This window comes from Mytilus edulis, chromosome 6 (assembly GCF_963676685.1).
Source record: "Mytilus edulis chromosome 6, xbMytEdul2.2, whole genome shotgun sequence".
NCBI lineage: Eukaryota > Metazoa > Mollusca > Bivalvia > Mytilida > Mytilidae > Mytilus > Mytilus edulis.
In genome coordinates, this window is record NC_092349.1 from 29,845,519 (window position 1) to 29,862,294 (window position 16,776).

The 16,776-nt window shown below is 33.0% G+C and overlaps 1 protein-coding gene across 1 annotated transcript in view; it reads right to left on the minus strand.

Annotated features, from left to right (window-relative positions):
* Positions 1–15,371, minus strand: part of LOC139526338 (putative ankyrin repeat protein RBE_0317) — a 33,310-nt gene extending 17,939 nt beyond the window's left edge. The window contains exons 1-3 of the mRNA XM_071321472.1: positions 15,324–15,371; positions 14,821–14,922; positions 1,292–1,393 (exon numbers count right to left, since the gene is read on the minus strand). Coding sequence (XP_071177573.1) covers positions 1,292–1,393; positions 14,821–14,922; positions 15,324–15,371 — 252 coding nt within the window. The remainder of the gene's footprint in view (positions 1–1,291; positions 1,394–14,820; positions 14,923–15,323) is intronic.
* Between the last annotated feature and the right edge of the window lie 1,405 nt (positions 15,372–16,776).

Consider the following 16,776-nt stretch of genomic DNA (forward strand, 5'->3'; position numbering starts at 1 on the left):
CTTGGTAATATTTTTTTGAAAAATACCGATTTTTGTTCGGACATTTTTTGAGTGGGAACTCACTTTTGTCCTATGACTGTAAGCGTCATTTATCTTGAATTAATATTGAAAACGGACTAAAATTCCTAAGTTGTATTAATGTTGATATAAAAAATATCGCCATAATTCGCCATCCATAATCATTATTTTTAAAAATGTTTATTTGGCATGCCATACTCGATAAAAGTGCGGACGTGAAAGAAAGCACTCATCTCGGTTTACGATACACTTACGATGATACACACGACGTAACTTGCAATCAACTTAGTAGTTCTTTACGATGCCTTTGTGAAACACACGTAACGGGAACGTAGAACCACACTTAAACCGATCGTACACTGATACGATCATCGTAAGTTAAGAAGGCTTTGTGAAACGGTGGCCAGGTGATTTTTACACAAAATTGACAAGAATTTGAAAATGCACTGATTAGGAAATGAAATGCAATTCCAAAATGGCAAAATCAAAAGATACTAAATGGAATGCGAAATCAATAACAATCCGTCATCGATCAATAGGAGCATGGACGAGATATTGATTTTGAATAATACTATACCAATTTTCACACTGGGACCCTACAGCGATCCATACAAAGACATTCCTAGTGAATATGAGTGGTTATCATTCATGTTGTTTCTGACATTTCATAATTCATTTTTGTTATTTATATCATATGTTATTCAATTTTTGTAATAAAATAAAATTCTTTTTGGGCTCAGTCTATACCATAAAATCTAAACTAATCAGGTTTAAAAAGAATTGAATTATACATCATAGTAGGATGTTTACTAATTTTTATTATAAAATGATTGATGTAAACATGACTTTTAGAAAATATCTTCCTGATAAGAATTAGATTTAATGATATTAATTAGCAGAAAGTTAACAAAAACAATCCATACAAATGAGTACAGTACAAAAAAATTACATTTGAAACCATACCAATGAATTTCAAACAGTTTTTTGTGAATCGTAATTTTGTTGAAACTGAAAATGTGGTTTATTTATAGTACTAGTCTACATAAAACATGTTCTTGGTGATCTGTATTCGAATCTCAATTACTTAAAATATCATTTTTCTTTCTTTTTATTGGATGTCTCAAACGATTTAGCAAGTGTACTACTTGACTAATGTATTCATATTTTTTGGGAGTTTGTATATTTCAATAAAACATTTTCAGTGTTATTCTTATTTGGTTTGATAAAAGATTTTACAAAGTTGGACTGTCCTGTAAAGGACGTCATCACATACCTTATTTCCTTTATTCGGATCTATATCTGCTCTTTCTAATAAGAATGTAACAATGTTGATGAATCCACCTATAGTAGCTGCGTGTAAGGGAGTATTACCATACTGAAATAAAAGGTTTACAATGTTCATATTATCATAAAGACGTGTAATACAAACTATGTCATACAAATGATTAAAGTACAAAAAAAAACATTAGCTAACAATTCAAGAATGATGAATTTCAAAATAGTTTTTCTTAATCGCATTTTTTTCTGAGACTGTTAATGAACTGTGTATTCGAATCGCATTTAATATAACATAAAGTAGTTTGTTCTGTTTGTGTACTCCATTGTCATCCCCAACAAAAACCGACAAAAGCTTTATACTCCAACAAAACAAATACACCAACAACATCATGGTAAGTTATCCTACACTGTTAGTATAAATGTTTGTATCATTACGGGCAGATTTCAGAAAATAGGTCTCAGTGCACGAACTAAAAGAGTGTCGAAAGATACCAGAGAGATAGTCAAACTCATGGCTCGGACATCAACTGACAACGCCATGGCGTAAAAAGTAAAAAACAAACGGGAAATGGGATTGTTTTTACGACGTAAGGGACATATACGATATGATCTGTGCAACGATTATTCCATAATGGTCAACCAACTCGTGATGGCGTCAGCAAAATTTACGAAGGGATGATTTCAACTTTTACTTTTGGAACTTTTGGTTTATTAGCTTCCTTCTGTGCCAGAACCATCTATCAAGGAAATCATGTTAGGGTATACATGCCTGGGAATATCGTATCAATTGGGAGATACTGTATCTGTGTATCCTTTATGTCTAATTCGATGAGATAAATGTGTTTAACATAGTAACCAAATTCTGAATTATTTAGTGAGAGTATCTTCTTCCTAGGAAGTTCCTGAATGAAGCCAACCTCATTATAATAAAAAAACGAAGTAGGCAAGACGAGGGGCTCAATTGGTTCCCATTGGAATGCCAACAGTCTGTGGAAAACACGTCCTCCAAACGTAACAAATATGTTGTCAAGTAAGAAATCAAGCATCTTGATAATCTTAGTTTCAGAATTTTGTTTTGTTAATTTGATTTAGAGTGATTCTTTACAAAATGAGGGACGACAGATACCAGAGGGACGGTCAAACTCATATATCGAAAATAAACTGACAACACCATGGCTAAAAATAAAAAGGACAAACAGACAAACAATTGTACACATGACATAATATATAAAACTAATGAATCACCAATACGAACCCCATTAAAAACTGAGAGTGGCACCCGTCGTGTTGCTTAGGAAATAACAAATCCGTTAAATAGTCTCATAATTCGGTAGATCACATTCATGAAAAGGTAAAGGATTGTAGTTACGACGTAAGGCATATATCTGATATCGTTTGTGAAACGGTTATTCCATAAATATCAACCAACTCGTGATGGCGTCCGTAAAATTTACGAAGAGATGATTTCAACTTCACCATTTAGATCTCTTGATTTAATAGCTTCCTTGTGAGCGACAACCCTCTATTAAGAAAATCATGATAGGCAATACAAATGAGGACTTATCCATCCCTAAGACAAGATACTTGTATACTTTTTTAGAAAACAAAGCCAACTTTTTCAATTTGTCTTTTAGTTTGGAATGGGGAATACTTGTGTAAAGTGTAGAAAAGTCAAATGTGTTTTATGTATTGCAAGATAAACAAAAGTAGTCTAAGATTGTACGTACTCCAAAAGATCTTTTGAATTTTAAGTATCCCCATCGGATTCACGCCACCTCTAAGATAGGACGTTTCGTGATAATTTCGAAACCCGGATTTGATTGCTGATAAAATAGATGTGAGTAATTTTTAAAGAGGTTTCGTGTTTTGCAAAATTTGAGTCTTTAAGATTGACATAGCATGGGTATTGATAGACACTTTCAGTTTCTTAATACTGATTTGCATCAACGACCTTACAGCCTTAATCTATTCGGAAAGAATATCTACGTCTTCGTTTTTGTGTTTAGCCATTTTTCATGGGAAAATCTACGACTAAATCCATCAGAATGTTGAAGGTATCTTTCCAATTGATGTATTTAGGCTCACGAAATTAAGGACCTTTGGATAACACATTTTGCAGGGAAGTGTTATTGACAATGTTGGGGTCAACGGTAATAACGTTGCCAGCTGGATTTTATGTGAATTGTGAACTAGCACAGGTGCAGTCAGGAGGTTTAGATTTGTTGTCAATATTGAAATTTTACAAAACGTGTTTGTAATTCGACATTTTGGTTGCAATTGGTTTGGTATAGGTATAAGACATGATTGGTACAGAGTGGTTTTTGGTGGGGTTCGTGTTGTTTATTCTTTAGTTTTCTATGTTGTGTCATGTGTACTATTGTTTGTCTGTTTGTCTTTTTTATTTATTAGCCATGGCGTTATCAGTTTATTTTAAATTGATGAGTTTGACTGTCCCTTTGCTATCCGTCGTCCCTCTTTTTTTAATAACTTATGCACATAAAGATTTAGTTAATAACTTCTGTACATAAGGACTAAGTTAATATCTTTTGTACACTCAGCATGCTCATGGTGACATGTATTCGAATCCCTTTTCAATTGATAAAGATTGCTAGTTTTCCAGAAAGTCTGTTGTTCTGTCTATTTCCTACAGGTTCATCCACCAACATTGTAAAACACTATGACAAAAGAAACTATTAATAACCGAAGATGTGTAAAGTATTGATCAAACCAAATACGTAAAAATAGAAATAATATATCCACAAACCTATACCGTTACCAGACATAACAAACAAATACAGACATATGTCTGAATGAATTGTTCCTTGGGGTATAGTAAATAGGCACTCTTTTGCAAAAAAAAAAAAAACAATACATATAATTGAGATCTTTAGTATCCATGAAATCATGCTTCATAATTGTTAGATACAATAATGTTCTAACGAGGAACTCAACGGTGAAATCAAGATGAAGTCTGTAAAAACTGACATAACCAATGGAAAGACCTGACAGGAACTGACATATTCTTGACTTGGTATATGCAATTTTTAAAGAAAATATTGGCGTTAATGTGGTTTATAGCTCGCACAACCTCCCACTTATATGATAATTATATATAGTTCCATTGTATTGATAATATTGCTTGATCAATCAAAACAATAAAAATTGTTTGACGTGACAATAATTGGTGGTCTAGCAGCATATATAGTATACATAGATTATATCAACTATTTTTATAAATCATGACAAACACACATTCACAACTAGCAATGATATCAACAAAAACAAGCGTCTGGAGATGATACTTAAAAGAACTTTCATAATCACACCTTAAAAAATACAGTTTGCTTTAAGTAAACTATTGCTATGAGACTCACAAATCAAAGTCCACTATACAATTGGCATGCATCCGAGTCAAACCTTTAGATTCAGAGCAATCGGGCAGCCACAAAATCTAAAACACGAAAGCCGTATCATCATATATATAGTCGTGTCAGGAGTCTAACGACCATAAGGGAAATAATAGTAAGAATACAAATATACGGAAAACTGCAAAAGTAATTATATGATACAGTGTCAAAAACTGAAATCATTAACTTAAGACCATCCTGTATTATTATAAACTGTATATTCAAGCTAGTCAATGTTGCCACAGCAGAATTAAAAACCAATTGACAAGTACATGATACAGTTAATGAACTATTGAATTAACAAATCCATCAAGGCCCTCTTTCACCTTTGATTATAGTGTAAAACTTACATTTCATATTTTTATTTATAAGATAAACATATGCATAAACTACTAACTAAAATATTAGAGTCCAACTATTGAGAAATATAGGATTTGCAAGTGTCTCTGTAATATATACATGTTCTTTTATTGATATAACTGTAAGTGTCGCGAAAGAATATAATTAACATATGTGCATAACCGTGTCCTTCATTCGTTTATGTTAGAGATCAAAATTTGAACATGCAATATTGAGTCAATGCGTATGATCAGTTTTTTTATTATTTAAATGCCATAGATAAATCTAGCAATTGATTCAGAATAAATATTTGAAAACGAATGTCTACTTTCTTCTACAAAAAATACAACTTAAGAAGATTTTTCATGTTGGTTTATGTTAAAATGGTTGAGATGAATTCAATGATTCAGAAAAAAAACTTTGTCCCGTTACCTTTTCACGAATGTGACCTACCAAATTAGCTTATTTACTGTCTTTGTTATAACATGAACACCACGTCGGGTGCCAGATGTGGAGTAGGTTCTGCTTGCACTTTTGAGCACCCCAGGATTTTGGTGGTATTCGCGTTGCTGCTGTACCCCAAGTGTGTCTTTGTTTTGTTCATGCATCGTTGTCAATATAATGGAATTTTATGCGACTGTCGTACAAGAGAGAGATCAAGTACTATATTATTGATATGTTGCAACTAAACAACATGTAAAAATGGGTATATGAAATGTCGACAACAATGAATATCGCTTAATAACATTTTGAATAAAATTGAGAGTGGAAACATGGATTGTGTCAAAAAGACAAAAGAAAAAAGCAGAAAATATTCCAAGCTACCAACGGGTCTTATACACAGCGATAGAAATACTTGACCTGGTGGTTAGCTTTGGCTGGTCCTGAACAATAATGATAACTAGTTCAGCGCGAAAGTGGACGTCAAACTAAACTCCAAAGCAGATAAATGAACCAGAATTTAAAAAAGAACCACACAAGATTAACAAAGGCCAGAGGAACCTGATTTGGAATAGGCAGAACAATGTGCTATGTTTTAATTAATGCGAAAAAGGTGACAGGGTTATAACCGCAATGATTTAAACTCGCATTTCTTTTTTATATAAATTTTAATTATGAAATTTGTTAAAATCGAAAAAATCAAAATTGTATTTCAGTCTAAACCGACAAAATCGCAATGGTAAATACACGCGATTATTTCTGAATTTCCAGTATCAAAGAAAAACAAATGTATTTAAAACGAATTGTGCAGAGAACAATTAAAGGTCTAACAACCACAAAATGCACATATTTTGATCGAAAATGTTTAGTTCCAGTTTAAAATGTCAATTTTGGTGTCAAAAAATACAGCTAAATGTACATTGGTTTTTTTATGAAACAAATATGGTCTCTTTATACTTTTGATACAACATAAGGGATAATGGTAGATACTTTTGATTTTAGATTTGGTTAAATTTAAACATTACTTTACACTGATTTTAAAAATAGAACGTTCTTGTAACTTAAAAATAATGAAAAAATAACAGCCTTCTGGTTACAAAAGGTTACTTCTGGTTAATTTCTTTTTAAGTCAAAGTCTGCTGACCAATGGTAAATAAACTATATAGATATAGGAATATGTGGTATGAGTGCCAATGAGACAACTCTCAATCCAAATAACAATTTATAAAAGTAAACGATTATAGGTCAAGGTACGGCCTTCAACACGGAGCCTTGGCTGACATCGAGCAGCAAGCTACAAAAGGCCCCAAAAAATTAGTCATGTAAAATCATTCAAACGGAAAAAAACATGAGTCTTATCTATATAATAATGAGAAATGAGAAACACGTATCAATTACATCAACTAACGACAACTACTGTACATCAAATTACTGACTTAGGACACGTTTGACTTTATCATTTACCAATAATGATATACAACAAGCAATGAAATGTAGATCGTTGATTTTAGTTTTAACCTTGACCTCAATTTCAAGGTCTTAAAGAAAGGACCTTAATCAAAAGACCTATATTCTCTACTTTGTATGATTTGTCTGTTACAACAAATAAAGGCAACAGAAGTACACCGCTGTTTAAGAAATCATTAGTCGATAGAGCAAAAAAAAAAAAAACACTGAGGGAAACGTATCAAATACATTAGAACTACGACACAACAGAGACACAACACCGAAATGAAGAAAAAAACCAGAAACGAACTGAAATGTAACAATGGCCATTTCCTGACTTGGTACAGGGTATTTTGTGAAAATGGTGGGTTGAACCTGTTTTTTTTTGACATGCCAAACATCCCGCTTTAATGGCAGTGTTAATTATAATATTAAAATGACAACATTACACGACAGGGCTACAATAAATAAATGGGAGAAAATATAGGACAGTGAAACAAACGAATAATAGCCATCAAAAGGTAACAGGTTAAAAATATGTTTTCACGCCAGACGCTCGCTACGTCCACACAAAACTATGCTCATATGAAAAAAAGTTTGTAAGCCATAACAACTATTAAGTTAAAGAATGCAGAGGATAACAAGTTTCAAAAAGTTGTGAGGCCAGGGTTATCCGCCTGGGACAAAAACATCATTATTATCGAGAATAATACATAGTTTTGCAAACAGTAAATTTTACAAAGTGACTATATAATAGATATACATGACTAAAATGAAGTGGTGACTTGCTAAAGAATAAAAACGAAAACATGACAATCACAGCTGTGTTACCCATAGTCATAGTCTAATACGTGTTCCGAAATTGAAGAAAGAATTTGGATGAAATGCAAGATTAAATGTGTATGACTTATCTAACTTATATTAATAACAGTGAAAATCATAATACTAATTAATATTTAATTGTAGTAAGTAGTAATTAGATAATTAATTGTATTATAGTCTTAAATAAATACGAATTCACACTCAGCATAACAGTCACATTCGGGAATAAGTCACGTTCGGTAAGAAAAAGATCAGACGACGTAATCACAAACTACAATCTAACACGCAGTAAAAATGTTCATAGTTAGTCTGGACAAAGATACGTCGTATGGATCAACCAATTCGTGATGATGTCTGTAAAAATTTATGGAGTGTCATTTTTAATATGTCCTCCATCAACTTTGTTGGAGCAGTTTCTGCATTAGGAGCACACTCCTGTATATGAAGTCCGTATAGTGTGAACATGCACACGAATAACATATCAGTTGAGATATGTAAAAATCATACGAAGGGGCAGAGGGTATGTTACTGCTGAGAAATGGGTAATTGATAATTGGGAAGTTGAAATCGTCCCATTTATCATATATTTTCGTGTGAAGTCGTCCATCTGTGTTAATAATGAGGAAAATATCAAGGTATGAAGCAGTCCTTCTTGTATCAGTAGTATCCTTAATTTCAAGTTCACTGATATATATGAGATGCAGGTACTGGCTGAACTGTGGGTTATTCAATGATAGGACATCATCAATATATCGGAAAGTGAAATTAAAAAAATTAGCAAGGTGCTTTTTCTGTTTGTCTTTTAGAAGAGTTTGAATGAATTCTGCTTCATAGGAGTACAAAAACAAATCGGCTAGTAGGGGTGCACAATTAGTACCCATTGGAATACCGATTGTCTCTTGAAATATGAATCTTTCAAACTCAACAAATATATTGTCGATCAAAAAGTCCAGCATTTTGATAATATCATCTTCAGTATATTTTCTTGTAGATTCAGTGTGGTTCTTCAAACAATATGAATTATTGTAACCCAAAACAAGAAATTTGTATCTACGATTCCTATTTTTATAGAAATAGCTTTGTGTAATGAGATGGTGGAGTCGATCTTTTAACTGAGTATGTGGTATAGTAGTCTCAAGCAAAGAAAAAAGTCTTGATGTTGCTGCAAAATTGCAAAGATTGTGATCGAAGATTAAGCAGCAACATTCAGCTAAATAAAAAGGGGGAGACAACTCCAATTAAATGTCAACGTACCCTTTGTATAAATCTAACGATATGTCCAAACTTCCAATTTAGTAAACATAGTTTGTCGCTATCTTGTATGGTGTCTTATGATAAGTGATGATGAGCCAAAATTGATAAAAAACATGACATTGACCTTTGACTTCGAACTGATTTTCATTTTGGTGAAACAAGGACCTCAAATTAAAGACCCTATTACCCATGGTTGTAACGGGTTACAAATGCATATCACTTATATCCAATGCATATAGGAAAATAACTCTCATATGGAGTCTCCGGATATCTTCCGGCAAAATGCGTTGGATCGATATAACGAGCAATTTGGTAAAATAAATTTGTCGTATTCTTTTACGGTTACAAAAGAGTAGTCTGCACAAAACAATTAGTGTTCAGAGAATATAAGTCTCACAAAGTAAAGTGTTCGGTCCAACAGTGTCATTTTGAAAAGCGTAAAAACTGGTCGATATAATAGCAAATATTTAAGTGATCAATTTTGAAACAATACTGCTGAAGAAAATATTAGGCGAAAAAACATAATTATAATTAAAAACCATTTGTTCAGAAAACAATTACACGTCTTTCCACCCAACTGTACATATTTTGGTAGGACAATATTCACTTCAAGTTTAAAATGTCACCTATGCTGCCAGATGATAGTTAAATGTACACTGATTCCAAAAATATATAGTTTCTATATACTTTTGCTACAAAAAGGGAGATGAGTAGGTACTTCCGATTCCTAAAATTTTCACTACCGGTTTACAGTCACAAAGCATAGACCTTAAATTAAAAGACTTTACTACATGTGTTACTAGAAATATCAACATCAAATATTTGGAATATAGGAGGGATCAAACTACCATGAATTTGCAATTTACCCTTTCAACTAAAATTGACATTAACATATTTTGAATGAACTAAGGACCTTAAATCAAAAGACCCTAGGACTTTATCACATGTTTATTACCAGTTTCAAATGCATGTTCCTCATACAAAAACAGAAGGGGATTAACCCATAAATTGAGTCTGTGTTTTGCTTTGAACCAATGAGAACAACATCTTGAAGATATAACGAGCAATAAGAAATGATAAATTTTCTCAGTTTCTTTTACGGTTGCAAGGAAAACCGAGTTCGGGAAGATAACTCTTATAAAAAAAATTTTTTGGTCATTCAGGGAGAAAACAAAAACTACAATAACTATTCCATATCGTATGGTTAATATCTAAACGACATGTTTCTAAACAAAACAAAACTCTGCAGGAAACAAATATGGCGGAAGAAGAAATAAATAACAATGAGAACAAATCTCAACGAATAGGGACTCTCAACCAATTAAAACCAATTGTTAAGAGAACAATTGAATGTGTTTACACCCCAACACATATCTAGACAGGGAACTAAACAATTAACAAAATATATGGTACTTTAGATGATGAATAACGTCAGCACCTTTTTTTTTAACCTTATGACCATCACGTTTCATTTGTGAAGTTGATACGGAATATCTATTCAGAAGGTTTGGTAGCTGCCGATTGATTTTTTTTAGAAAAAAACCAAGCGTCGTTCTTTGTCATAACTCTAGTTTATCAACTTTCTGTTTAAACAATACTACAATTAATACAAGTCTGTGTTATAAGACTAAAACTCGAATTATAGTGAGCATAAAAGTTTAGCAACACTTTTTCTTTTTTTTTAAGCTTTGTACGTCTTATCGATGTTTTACCTTGTTCACATGTACTTTTAAAACGATATTTGAAATTTATTTGTTTTAAAAATATTGAATGGGGCTTCGACCAGTCCTTCTCAAAAATGACCGCCAGAGAACTACTGGGATGGTTGATGCCAAAATGAGTGTTGCCGACGTCGCGGGTCGATTAAATTTGATTAGGTGAAGAGTTTGGAGGGTAATAAATAGATACAGACAAACTCGAACTGCAAAGGATTGACAAGGTTGATACCAAGATCTCAATCCGATCAAACATGTATGGGATCTGTTGAACCGACACATCCATAAACATCCTGGCCACCGTTTCACAAAGCCTTCGTAAGTCTACATGTCATCGTAAGTCCATCGTAAATAAATTGTAGGATTGACAGCCGTTTCACAAAGCCGTCGTAAGTTAAGATGATCGTAAAAAAGCGTAAATCCTAGCGTAACTTACTACAGCTATACCCAGTCGTAACTCCATCGTAGTTTTTCTACGAAAATGAATGAATCCATCTAACATGGCTGCAGCGTTCTTTAGTTTGGTCAAGATGCCTCAAATGTTAGAAGACGAAGAAGAATCTTCAATATCATAGAACTACACTTGAAGTCTTTCTTCGTTGGATTATTTGTATATTCAAGCAACTAACTTAATGCAAATCTAAGGTATTAATCATTGTTTACCCATCTTATTTCCTACTGGCGTTCGTCTTAACAATTTGATAAATAGGCTTTCTATCACGTCCGCGTTCTGAAATCTATTTATAATTATATCACTACAGGCACAGTGGTAATCGATAAAACGTTTAAAGAAGGATGTTTTATTCCCATTTTCAAAGTTATATATATGTACAATATAAATCTGAAATCAGTGTTTCACAGTCAAACCAGATAATAATCATTTTTTTGTGTCATTTCGGCCAAAAAAGAAATTTATTTTAATAAGAATATCGAAATAGATATCTGACTGTAATTAGTTTCGTAGTTAATGGAACTTATTGCAACTATTTAGATATGTATGCCTTTCGAGTGACTATTTTTGGATCGAATTTAATGTATATCATGTATACCAAAACTAATAGGGGTAAGCTGCAGATCAATAAGACTTTGTGTAGATGCGACATGTCTTAAAACAAAATACAGTAGAAAATAACTTGGAAGGGGAGGGAAAGTTAAAGATTGAAAGGTGGAGCATTTTTTTCTGTTTACTTCATTTTTTTTTATTTAGGGACATCGCCACATGCACCTGTTTCTATCAATGGGAAGGTCGACTATCAATATGTAATATATATGGATAGTCGACCTTCCCATTGATAGATCGAAACAAGTGTCTGTGCACATCTCTCCTCGGTCCTTCTTTTTAACATATTATTTAGGGAAAGAAAGACAATTATTTTATACACAATAGCCGTTTTAGCTATACAAAACTGTTGGAAATGTAGGTTATACGTTAATAAAACAGCAATCAAATGACAAAAACATTTATTGGCCAATCAACTCGGTATATATTATTTAATATTCACGGTTGGGAACCCCTTTAACACCAACTCATGCGTCGTAAAAATTACATGCTTTGCATATTCGTTAGCTTTTATATACTTAGTCGGCAACCCTTTTTGTTGGTTGGTTGTAGCATGATATTCTCATGCACCGACTTTTAAAAGAGACCACCAAAACTCTACTTGTGGATACTCTTATAGTATTAAGCATCCTATCCCATTAATAGGCGCTTGAATACCAAGATATATGAGGTTGTGAATGAGGTTTACAGAATAGAGAATAATGCCCCCCCCCCCCTCCCAAAAAAAAAGGAGAAAAAAGAGAGAGAATATAAAGTAAAGTTGACAAAATAACTAAATAAAGGCAGCAGTAGTATACCGCTGTTCAAAACTCATAAATCCAGGGACAAAAAACAAAATCGGGGTAACAAACTAAAACCGAGGGAAACGCATTAAATATAAGAGGAGAACAACGACATAACATCGAAACGTAACACACACAGAAACGGACCAAGCATCAGACAAAACACCACGGGAATAACAAATATAACAAGAAAACCAAATATATGAATTTGGGATAGACAAGTACCGCGTCTGATCTCAATATCTTAAAAATAAGAGAAAACACAAACGACTCAACGTTAAAATGCAACACACACATAAACGAACAATAATATAACAATGGCCATCTTCCTGACTTGGTACAGGACACTTTTAAAGGGGAATAAAAGTGGTGGGTTGGACCTGGTTTTGTGGCATGCCAAACCTCGCACTTCAATGGCAAAGTTAAATATAACATTGAAATGACAACATAATATTACAGGACTACAATACAAATAAATAGGAGAACATATTAGACAAAGAAAAACTCTGCGTTTTCTGCATACCAAATTAAATATTGATATACGTATATCATTTGGAATGAAATGTTGAACTGGTCCTTATCAGAACTGGTTAAATGATTTTAGCAATGCAAATTATGTTCATTATTAAGCATCGGTATTTTCGTCCACTACTGCAGACTTGGTTAACCTTACATCCTTCTCCTACATTGTGTCTATAATAATTACAACAATGAAATTTCGTGAAAGATTTCCAACAAAAATAACCATTGACAACAAAAAGCTCTGTACAGCTGGAAAAAAACATACAACTAGTCATACAATCAAAGAGCTATAATTCTCGATTTTTGGAACGGAGCATGCACAAAAAATAGAAACAGTTGAAGAGCTATCAGACCAAATAGAACCTAATAAATAGCCAAATCATGCAGACGAAGATCAACTTTGTCTAATGGAGTTGAAACCTTATAAAAAAATGTTTGGTATGATTGCCAATGAGACAACTACCCACAAAAGACAAAAATGACTCAAACATTAACAACTATAGGTCACCGTACGACTTTCAACAATGAGCAAAGCCCATACCGCATAGTCAGATATAAAAGGCCCCGATAAGACTATAAAACAATTCAAACGAGAAAACTAACGGCCTTATTTATGTAAAAAAAAAATGAACGAAAAACAAACATGTAACACATAAACAAACGACAACCGCTGAATTACAGGCTCCTGACTAGGGACATGCACATACATAAATAATGTGGCGGAGTTAAACATGTTAGCGGGATCCCAACCCTCCCCAAAACCTGGCCCGGACAGTGGTATAACAGTACAACATAAGAACGAACTATAAAAATCAGTTGAAAAAAAGCTGAACTCATCAGATGGACAAAAATACGTGTGGACAAGGCCGGGTACTTATACATCACAAATTGACAAGAATTTGAAAATGCACTGATTAGGAAATGAAATGCAATTCCAAAATGGCAAAATCAAAAGATACTAAATGGAATGCGAAATCAATAACAATCCGTCATCGATCAATAGGAGCATGGACGAGATATTGATTTTGAATAATACTATACCAATTTTCACACTGGGACCCTACAGCGATCCATACAAAGACATTCATAGTGAATATGAGTGGTTAACATTCATGTTGTTTCTGACATTTCATAATTCATTTTTGTTATTTGTTAAATCATATGTTATTCAATTTTTGTAATAAAATAAAATTCTTTTTGGGCTCAGTCTATACCATAAAATCTAAACTAATCAGGTTTAAAAAGAATTGAATTATACATCATAGGATGTTTACTAATTTTTATTATAAAATGATTGATGTAAACATGACTTTTAGAAAATATCTTCCTGATAAGAATTAGATTTAATGATATTAATTAGCAGAAGTTAACAAAAACAATCCATACAAATGAGTACAGTACAAAAAAATTACATTTGAAACCATACCAATGAATTTCAAACAGTTTTTTGTGAATCGTAATTTTGTTGAAACTGAAAATGTGGTTTATTTATAGTACTAGTCTACATAAAACATGTTCTTGGTGATCTGTATTCGAATCTCAATTACTTAAAATATCATTTTTCTTTCTTTTTATTGGATGTCTCAAACGATTTAGCAAGTGTACTACTTGACTAATGTATTCATATTTTTTGGGAGTTTGTATATTTCAATAAAACATTTTCAGTGTTATTCTTATTTGGTTTGATAAAAGATTTTACAAAGTTGGACTGTCCTGTAAAGGACGTCATCACATACCTTATTTCCTTTATTCGGATCTATATCTGCTCTTTCTAATAAGAATCTAACAATGTTGATGAATCCACCTTCAGTAGCTGCGTGTAAGGGAGTATTACCATACTGAAATAAAAGGTTTACAATGTTCATATTATCATAAAGACGTGTAATACAAACTATGTCATACAAATGATTAAAGTACAAAAAAAAAACATTAGCTAACAATTCAAGAATGATGAATTTCAAAAAAGTTTTTCTTAATCGCATTTTTTTCTGAGACTGTTAATGAACTGTGTATTTGAATCCCATATAATATAACATAAAGTAGTTTGTTCTGTTTGTGTACTCCATTGTCATCCCCAACAAAAACCGACAAAAACTTTATACTCCAACAAAACAAATACACCAACAACATCATGGTAAGTTGTCCTACACTCTTTGTATAACTGTTTGTATCATTACGGGCAGATTTCAAAAAAAGGTCTCAGTCCAGGCAATCGAAATAAAAGAGTGTCGAAAGTTACCAGAGGGATAGTCAAACTCATGGCTCGGACATCAACTGACAACGCCATGACGTAAAAAGTAAAAGACAAACGGGAAATGGGATTGTTTTGACGACGTAAGGGACATATACGATATGATCTGTGAAACAATTATTCCATAATGGTCAACCAACTCGTGATGGCGTCAGTGACATTTACGAAGGGATGATTTCAACTTTTACTTTTGGAACTTTTGGTTTAATAGCTTCCTTGTGTGCCAGAACCATCTATCAAGGAAATCATGCTAGGGTATACTTGCCTGGGAATATCGTATCAATTGGGAGATACTGTATCTGTGTATCTTTTTTGTCTAATTCGATGAGATAAATGTGTTCAACATAGTAACCAAATTCTGAATTATTTAGTGAGAGTATCTTCTTCCTAAGAAGTTCCTGAACGAAGCCAGCCTCATTATAATAAAAATCGAAGTAGGCAAGACGAGGGGCTCAATTGGTTCCCATTGGAATGCCAACAGTCTGTGGAAAACACGTCCTCCAAACGTAACAAATATGTTGTCAAGTAAGAAATCAAGCATCTTGATAATCTTAGTTTCAGAATTTTGTTTTGTTAATTTGATTTAGAGTGATTCTTTACAAAAAGAGGAACGACAGATACCAGAGGGACTGTCAAACTCATATATCGAAAATAAACTGACAACGCCATGGCTAAAAATAAAAAGGACAAAAAGACAGACAATTGTACACATGACATAATATATAAAACTAATGAATTACCAATACGAACCCCATTAAAAACTGAGAGTGGCACCCGTCGTGTTGCTTAGGAAATAACAAATCCGGTAAATAGTCTCATAATTCGGTAGGTCACATTCATGAAAAGATAAAGGATTGTAGTTACGACGTAAGGCACATATCCGATATCATTTGTGAAACGGTTATTCCAAAACGGTCAACCAACTCGTGATGGCGTCCGTAAAATTTACGAAGAGAGGATTTCAACTTCACCATTTGGAACTCTTGATTTAATAGCTTCCTTGTGAGCAACAACCCTTTATTAAGAAAATCATGATAGGAAATACAAATGAAGACTTGTCCATCCCTAAGACAAGATACTTGTATACTTTTTTAGAAAACAAAGCGAAGCCAACTCTTTCAATTTGTCTTTTAGTTTGGAATGGGGAATACTTGTGTAAAGTGTAGAAAAGTCTATTGCAAGATAAAAAAAAGTAGTCTTTGATTGTACGTACTCCAAAAGATCTTTGGAATTTTTTAGTATCCCCATCGGATTCACGCCACCTCTAGAATAGGAAGTTTCATAATAATTTCGAAATCCGGATTTGATGGCTGATAAAATAGATGATATTAATTTTGAAAGAGGTTTCGTGTTTTGCAAAATTTGGGACTTTAAGATTAACGTAGCATGGGTATTGAAAGACCCTTTCAGTTTCTTAATACCAATTTGTATCAACGACCTG